Consider the following 9,473-nt stretch of genomic DNA (forward strand, 5'->3'; position numbering starts at 1 on the left):
CTGATGTCGAAATCTTGAAACTAACAAAATAAGAAATGTGTATGAAATAAATAAATTATATGTAATTTCTTTGCTTTATAAAATTTAAAATTAATACTTAAAAATTCTATTCATTTCTAAAATTATTTTGTCAAAAATTCTATAGTTCTTCCAATATTTGACCGGATGGCCGAGCGGTTCACACTACGAGCTAGAATATACTACATAGAGTGGTTATAGCGACACCATGGGCGTAGCCAGGAAGGGGTATGGGTGGGCAAGGCCCCCCCAGTTAACCTGGTGCCCTCCCCAGAAAATTACAGCCGAAAAAGTATTGAGCCGATTTGCAAAAAGAAATAAAAAGTTGAAGCTAATTTAACCGGGTGTAGTGTACCACGACCTGCAATTAATTTGAATATTGGACTGAACTTCAAATACAGTGCAGTAATTGCTTGAATGGATACGCGATAATTCTCCACAACCTGACAATGTGAAGTTATAGGAAAGTTGATCTTATTAAAAAAAGAAAAAAAAGGTCAACGTCATTCTGTGCCCAATGTGAAAAGTGTATCTGTAATACCTATGTACAGTTTAGTCTCTACGGAGTGACGCCACAATAAGATCTCGCTAGGGCCACCTCTGGTTCGGGCAGTGGAAAAAGTTTTCTTTCCAATTCGGCCCGGAGGAGAAAACTGTTGGCCACCCCTGGTCTTTATCTAGATTTTTTTGTTTTACTATTTCCGCCCTGTGAGCACTAAGAGGCCTCTTATTTTGCAAGCCCATTATGGGTTCGGCCAGGCCCACAATGGTGCTGTCGGGGGGTGAGGGACGAGGTCAGACATATCCGAACGGACCACCCCCCGAAAAATTCCTGGGAACTTTTTGACCCGTTCGGATTCGAGCCCGGGTACCCCAGAGCGGTAGGCTGCCACCTTGACTGCTCGGCCATCCGGCCGCAGTCTATATCTAGATTAAAGGCGGTGAACTATATTAAAGAATGGTAAAAAAAATGATTGATTAATTTTTGTTTAAGGCATTGCTAGAGTTTGATATTAATGTTACGAGAACGTATGATTAAAGGAAGTTTCATATTTTATGTGTATTAAGTTATTGTCGATTCTTACGGAAATTTCATTTTAATAAACAATAATTTGAAATAATTCAATTTTGTGTCAGGTTGGCCTCTACTAGACCCCCCCCCATATTTTCAATATTTTTCAATATTTATAGGGGGATAGGAGGCATTACTCAGTGGTATATCCTCAAAGAGATGAAAAGAAGTGAGAAGGGTTAGTCGGAGGGAAGGTCTTTTGTGGCAGTGGTCGAAGGTGGGCGGAAAGTGGAAGAAAAGTGAGAAGTGGAAGGGGAGGTCAAGAGCCGCACCGGAAACTTTATTTAAAACTTAAACAAGTTACATATGGAAATAGCAGTGGCGTACCGTGGGTGTCAGCCGCCCGGGGCGGAGGAAAATTTCGGTCCCCCTTATTTAGGTATTTCAATTTAAAAGACCCAAATTCAGTTTTGTCACAGAACAAGCAATGAAAAATTCGATGGTAGTGCAGCGACCTGTTTAAAATAGTTCTATTGGATATTAGTGGTGTATATGAACGCAAATGAATCGTACAAGAAAAAAAAGGTCGACAGGTTTCGCAGGAATTCATCGGATGAAAAAGTTACTAGTTTACCCGGCGAGCCGATTCCCGGACTGTCCGGACAATAGCACTGTCGTAGGCGTGATGCAAGTGTAGATTAGGATGTTTCAAATTTTTACAAGATATTATTGTTATTTATTGTAAAATTTTGCCGCCCCCTAAAAAGTGCCGCCCGGGGCGGGCCGCCCCTGCCGCCCCCACTACGGTACGCTACTGGGAAATAGTATTTACAAAAGAAAACAAGAGAGGCACAGATTTTTGGGTCCGTACATAAAAACGCGACCATAAGTTCCTTAACACAGAGTAGACATTACCTGGCTTAGTACCATAAAATTTACAATATTGATGTCAAAATGGTGAATATAACAAAACTCTGGCTACGCCCATGAGCGACACCGGAAGAAAATTGAATACGCGTCCGCCTTTTTCCTTTTAGTCGAGGGAGCTTGGCATTTGTGTTGTGTAAAGGCAACGAACTAAAATATTCTAATTCGTTGTCTTGCTTTGTATCAGCTAGATGGGCATGAGCTTCTAGGCTATATCGCCTATATATGGTAGTGTTGTGTCATGTAATAGTAGTTATATGGTCGTTACGCGGGGAATAATGTCTTCCGGGAGGTCTTTTAAGAGTAACTGGACCCTATTCAGACGTTACAGACGTAGAGAAAACCCGAAAAACTCCACGTCCGGACGAGGCGCAAACCCACGATTGAACTCCCAGTGTTCAAGAAACGGAACCAATTGGCCACTGGTAGGCCTTAACTCGTTGCGTAAAAGTATGCAAAGGAAAGGAAGAGTTTTAAACACAGGAAGAAAATCCGGAAACTCTACGCGGTCAGCCTTTTGATGAAGCGCGAACCCACGACCAGCATTCAGTGGTTTTTATCCACTCGACCATTGGTCAGCTCCATAAATGAAAGAATAACACAATACAAGCCAACGCTTTCATTTTATTTTACTTGCATTAATATACAAGAATTCTCTTCTACTACCGAATATGAAGAAGTAGAAACTATGCTCACTATAAGATGGTAATTTATGTTCAAGGCAATTTCTCTCTATCTTAGGCTGTGATATAAGTTCTTTACAGTTACCAAATAAGTATAAGCCATACATCCCATTAAAAAGTTTAAAAGTTTAAATAAAGTTTAAAAGTAATAAATAAAACGAAGCAGTTATAAATAATAATAATTTGAAGTTCAGTGACTAACAGGCTTTTTTATCAAATAATTTTTCTATTTTACTGTTGCCAGTTCTTTAATTAACAATTAGAATAAACAGTAAAGGCAGAGTTGAAAGATATACTGATCTCTAGGTTACGAATAATAATAATGCTATGAAAGTGGAGTAATAAATATTTCTGCCACTTCGAGCGCTGTAGCCTCTTTTCGGCAAAAGTTTGGCTATAGGGGATAGATATACTGGTTCTTCATCTGCATTTTAATTAAAGTAGAGTTAATGTATCATATGAGATGGTTTAATTCAAACATGAATTCAATCATTCTGCATTTGCAATGTAGTTTCAGATGCAGAATGGTGCTGATTCGTTACTTTGGAACCATTTTTAATATAGTTTGTCTTTTTAGTATTTAATTAACAATTTCCGTATTGTGTTCAACAAGAGGGCATTTTTAATAATACCCATAAGTGTTTCGTGCTCATCAGTGACCGGACGAATAAAAACCACTAAACGCTAGTCGCGGGTTCGCGCCTGACCAACGGGCTAGCCACGTGGAGTTTTGTTAATGTGTCTAACATCTAAATAGGGGTCAGTTAATTATAGAAAGTCATTCCGGGAAGCACTTCCTTGATAGATTGTTCAAGTGTTGCATTGCTTTACTCCATAAATCCAATTCAATCCTATCATGGATTCCGCCAGGCCCGAAAAGAAAGCCACCAAGTAGCTAGTGATGAAGAACTTGGACCGTCTATGAATATTTTTATGGTTCTTTATCTAAACTCGAATTTGTGTCCCCCATGAACAATAGGCTGAAACCCTTTAATGTTTCGATTTTTGTCGTTAACAGATTGAAATGATAGTCTATAATTTAACTTCATCCTAATTTCATAATTTAGAAAAAGAACTAAAGAGTGTGACTATATTATCTCGAAAACAGCTCAAAAAGCATTTTGTCAATTCTTAATATGTAAATCGATGAGTAAAATTTAAAAGGAAGTATGCTTCCATGAAGTTTTTAAGTGAAGTTTTTTAAATCAATAAATATGGAAATTAAAATGTACAAGTAAAAACGTATCATTTAATTCATTTATATTATAAAATAATAATGAACATAAATAAATTTTCTTAAATATTTATAACAAATTATATCTTAATAAAGTATAAGTTCTTTTTATTGTCTACTGTAAAAATTCTTCTAACTTTTTACATTAAAAAATTAAATACATGTAATTTGTCTTTATTCATTTGCGTTGAGTTTTAAGCATCAGAATCTTCTGGCTTTTCTTCATGTTTGTCTTCTGCGCCTTCGCCTTCAGTCTCAGGGGCTTCAGTTTCCTCAGCAGGTGCTTCTGTTTCTTCAGCAGGTGCTTCGGTTTCTTCAGCAGGTGCTTCGGTTTCTTCAACAGGTGCTTCGGTTTCTTCAACAGGTGCTTCGGTTTTTTCTTCTGGTGCTTCAGTAGAAGGAACACGACATCTATATTCTACCTCTTCGGATGAAGATGAAGAAGAATCCTACAAGAAAAAACAATATATATATATGCTATAAAGTTTATTTAGAAAAAACATTGTTACGGATAACAGAATTTCATTTTATACCTCTGAGGAAGATTTTTTAGATTCTTCAACACATTGTAAACCTTCTTTGCATGGGCATTGGAACATATACACGCCTTCATCGTCGTCATTGGGATTGCATACTTTTCCTAATATAAATAAGAAAAAAAGGACATGTTTAAGCATTAATGCCTCCTAAATATGGAAAAATGTTAATCACAAATTCCTTTTTTTTCATCGAATTTAAGAAAAATTATAATTTAAGCCTATATATTTCCATCAAATTAATTTTTAAATTGACTCGTGATTAAATATTAGTTTAAGTTCTTCAAAATTAAGATTGAATTCGTGAAAAATGTATTATTATATGTTGAATCTCAATTTTTCACGATGATATCCAAAAGAGAAGTTAAACTCACCTTCCCCACGAAGAGCTTTGCATTTGTTCAACTTGAATGATATGTAAGGTATATCAGGAGTTAATCGAACACAACATTGCTTAGCAGAACAATCATCTGATGATTTGCAATGCTTAAATGCATATCCCTCTGCTACCTAAAATGTAGAATTAATTAATTACAAAACATAATTTTAATTAAACTTTGTTAGAGTATGTAATAAATTGTAGAAAATTTAATTAAATTAGTAATTATTATCGAATTTTTTAATAACAGGAAAGTGTAATTAAACATAATATTACAATAATTAAAGATAATAATCAACTCAATGCTTGATCTCTGCGTATTAAAGATTGTCGATAGAAAATCTTAGAATAATAGAGGATAAAAGTTATTCCTTATCAATTTTTATCAATAAGAGATAAATTTCTGATCTGTTGCATTAGATAATTGATATGTTTTAATTCTATTTTCACTGGAAAATTCTTTAACAAGCCATATTTTTTACAGCAAATATTATTATTACAGTATGAATATTAGAAAATTGATTTATATCTTAATTTGCGTGTGATCGAACAAATTTCAGAAACATTTTATTGTTATTTTTAAAATGAAAATCAATAATAAACTTAAGAAAACTATACAAAACTGTAAATTTTTTTAAAGATAATTTGAAATTTCTAGAGATTTAAAACAAAGTTTCTTAGTAGAGGTTATAGAAATCTAATCTATAAAGCGTTGTACGTAGCTTAAAAAAAATAATTTGTTTAAAAAAAATTACATAAATTATTTTATTATTTGTAAATTATACAGATTTCAATTAAACCCGTCCTCGAATCCCGACCAGGTGGTATGGATTCGAAGATAGATTAAATGAGGCAACTCAACTCATGGGCGATCTGAAAAGGCAAGATGCTTCTCAGGAGGACTTTCTATAAGAAGCTGAGCCCATTTGGGTATTAGATACGCGAGGAAAACGCGAAAAATTCCACGCGACCAGACTGTTGTCAGGTGTGAACCCGTGACCAGTATTCAGTGGTTTTTATCCGTTCCACGAATGGTAGGCGTGAGTCTCTCTAACCACGTCTCAATTTGTACAAATCAATATTACAAAATTATGGTAATAATTAAAATAAAAGATTTATAATTGCTAGTTAATAAATTAAATAACCGACATTTAAACTAAATTTCTTTTCACAATTTAAAATTGAGCTTACCTCGTATAGGGAGACTGCGAGAAGGGCAACAATGCACAAATATTTCATTCTGATTTCTTCTTCTTTCAGAAGCAAATGTGACAGAACTGAGTTTCCGATTGATTAAATATCTTCCTTTATCAATTATTTATCATCGTCTGTTCAAATATGTTATGAAATTAAGAATAATATCGGCAAATAATATCGGCATTGTGACATCCATACCTTGATAAGTTATGGTGCTGCAATAAGCTGTTTCGTAGATAGTTAGAGTAGATAGAGTATAACATAATTTTCTATATTTTATTATATTTTACTTAAATTTTATAACATTAATTAATAATAAATTAAATGAATAAATATTTGTTATAATATATAAGCTACACTTAAAATTATGTTAGTGAGAACGTCATAACAGTTAGAGATCTTTCATAATTATTTTCACAAAAGTGTAACGAAAACTAATTTATTATTTTATATAGAAAACATAAAAAAAAACTTTATATAATCTTTTGAATATTTTCTGATAATAAAAACATGAAAATTTTATTGTTTTCTGAATAATCTTTTGTATAATCTTTTGTTTGAAAAAATCCTTCCTCAAAGTATAAACAGAGTATAATATTTTATTTATAACAGTCAAACCCTCTACAACGTCCACTGATGGGAACATAAAGAAAACGGCCGTTGTTTGGAGGTTATGTTCACTTAACCTCCAAACCACGGCCATTTTGTTAATTATGACACGAGAACATAAAAAGGCTAAGCGTAATTTTATTCATTAATTCATGAATAAATCTTATATTTTTATATATACTTGAGCATGCGTTACATAAATATATGGACGATTAATCTAAACACTAAGGTCCAAATGAAAGATTATGAGTTTTGTCCATTTATATGATTTAATGATGAGACGGTTTTATCCTCGCTGTTATATTCTTAAATGAATGATTTAAGAAGTTGAAAAACAAAAATAATATTTACTGTTTTTATATTATGGAGATGGAGATTACAACAAAGGTTTAGAAACAAAGGGTATGGAGATTAAGCTAAGTAAGCTAATATACAGAAAGATGAAGAAGAGCATGTTCCAACTGATGCTTAGAAGTAGGAAAATTAATCAATATTTATGATCTCAGGCCATCATGTAGAGAATAAAAAGCGGAATTGGGAAGTGCATGTGGCAAGATTGAGAATGAGAAATGGGATGATGAAACAGGGGCATTTATAGCAGAAGGGGAGTCAATAGGTAGAGAGATAAAGTTATTAGGAAAGAGTAGATGAGAGAAGCAAACCAAAGAAAGGAAACTGCGGGAGATCTTCGCTCAAAAATAAACTATCAATACTTAGATAGACAATAAATAATTTAAACATATATATTACTTTTAAAACTAGTAGCAGTTAATAATATGATGATTATTTCTCAAGGAGACCCAAACACTCCTCAATAAACTTTTATATTGTTTTATGACTTCGTATGAAAATTCACATTGTAAACAATGTGAATTTATCTTGCAAACAAGGTGTTGTTGAAAATGAGACCATACAGAACCATTAAGTTCTAAAAAAGATTGAAGAATATTTTGGATTTCATAGCGAAAGAATCACCCTTTAGTTCCTTGTGTCGTAGAAAATCATATAATATAATATTGAGAGTAATTTGTATAACTAGGTGTATTTTATTAATTAATACGTTAACATAACCTTTAAAAAGTCATTGGGTTGGTTTTGATTTGGTTTAATTGGTATACCGCAGTGCTACACATGAGCGATCTGTCAAAGAGGGAATACCTCCCGGGAGGTCTTTTATGGGCAACTGCCCTTTTTAAGTGTTAAACATGAAGAAGACCCGAAAACTCCACGTGACCATCCCTTTAGCAGCTTACTACCAATGCTTAGTGATTTCATCCACTCCACCTACGGTGGGCTAAAAAGTTATAACAATTAAAGCTCATTCTTGCTTGATTTTAAATAAAAATAAGTACTTTAGATTATTAAACGTATAGAATAAAATTTTTTGTTTCACTAATAAAATTATTCAGTCGATTCAATCAAATACATGAGATACGTTATACAATTCAATGAATAATAAACTGATAAGGAGTGATTGATAACTTGTCTCCAGGCGCAAACAATTCAAGATAAATCAGTATTTCGTATTGAAAAATCATTGACGTCAAAGATTATTTGTTTTTTTTTTTCTGTTAGCTGATTTATAATTTGCATTATTTTCATATCCAATTGGTCTATTAAATTATTTATAGATTATGAATATCGCAGATAGATAAGACTTTAGAAATTTCAATTTTAGTTTCAATTTTAAATTACTCGCAATAATAATTTAATTCACTTAATATTAATTAATAGTAAAATACTAATTTTACAGTACTTAATAAATTCGAATCATTAAAGCATTTGTAGCTACTGTTGTTACACTTATTTTCCGTCTTTTCACTTAATCAAATTGCCAAAATCATTGACTTGTATCACTCCATCATTGCTCAATAAGTAGCAATACATATTGTTGCTTAGCAAGCAGAAGATAAACAAAAATAAAATATTATTTAATATTGTTGCTTAGCAATTTACACAGATTATTAGTAAAGTTTTCAGCAAGCTATAAGCGAATTTTAAGATTTTTATATTATTCAAATTCTTGATAGATAACCTTTCAAGAGAGAGTAGGGACTCTTTATAATATGTATTTTACTCACACAGCAAAACCTGTCAAGACGGAACCTAAATAAAACGGAAATCTGCCAAAAAGGAACGATTTCCTTTCTGGTTTGGCAGGTTTCCGTTTAGAAAAAGTTTTTTTTTTTTTTTGTTTTTTNTATGGTCAGAGACCTTATAACAAGCACATAAATCCCAGAGAAAATTTATTAGTATCCTTGCTGGCTATCGGTGAAGGTTTTCATAATTATCATCACACTTTTCCATGGGATTATTCTACTAGTGAGTTGGGTTGGTTTTTCAACTTCAGCACATTCTTCATCGATATGATGGCCGCTATCGGTTTGGCATTCGATCTGAAGACCGTATCTAAAGATCAAATTCAAAAAGTAAAAGAAAAGTCACAAAAAATTTCAAAAAATGTTTCCAATCAGTAAAGTTTTGTGCTTAATATTCAAAATATTGTTTGTTATCTGTTTAAGTAAATTATATTAATTTAGGAAATATATATAATAAATTAATCCAATTTCGAATGATAATTTAGCAATTCTTAGAAATCATAATTAGTATATGATTAGGCTACTAAAATGAATTCTATAACCGAATTATTTACAAATTAAAAAGGATATAGGATTATTGAAATAAATACATAAATAATACAGTCGACCCCCATAACACTGTTAATTTTTCCGTTTTATATGAATTCCATGTTGTACAAGTCACTTAGATTTTACAAATACGTGTGCCGGGCTGTGAACGGCTCACGTATTTGTAAAATCTAAGTGACTTGTACAACATTGTTAACACTATAAATACACTAGAATAACGTAATATTGTA

General features: G+C 32.6%; 1 protein-coding gene across 1 annotated transcript; it reads right to left on the bottom strand.

Annotated features, from left to right (window-relative positions):
- Positions 1 to 3,965: 3,965 nt before the first annotated feature.
- On the bottom strand, positions 3,966 to 6,117 carry LOC111625233. Its single transcript, XM_023368323.1, has 4 exons — positions 5,981 to 6,117; positions 4,785 to 4,920; positions 4,408 to 4,514; positions 3,966 to 4,323 (listed from the first exon to the last, which is right to left on the bottom strand). The coding sequence occupies exons 1-4, from the start codon at positions 6,026 to 6,028 to the stop codon at positions 4,069 to 4,071; spliced, it is 546 nt and encodes a 181-aa protein (XP_023224091.1). The 5' UTR covers positions 6,029 to 6,117; the 3' UTR covers positions 3,966 to 4,068.
- Between the last annotated feature and the right edge of the window lie 3,356 nt (positions 6,118 to 9,473).

The sequence above is a fragment of the Centruroides sculpturatus genome, unplaced genomic scaffold (genome assembly GCF_000671375.1).
Source record: "Centruroides sculpturatus isolate CEXI.00-Female unplaced genomic scaffold, Cexi_2.0 scaffold317, whole genome shotgun sequence".
NCBI classification, from domain to species: domain Eukaryota; kingdom Metazoa; phylum Arthropoda; class Arachnida; order Scorpiones; family Buthidae; genus Centruroides; species Centruroides sculpturatus.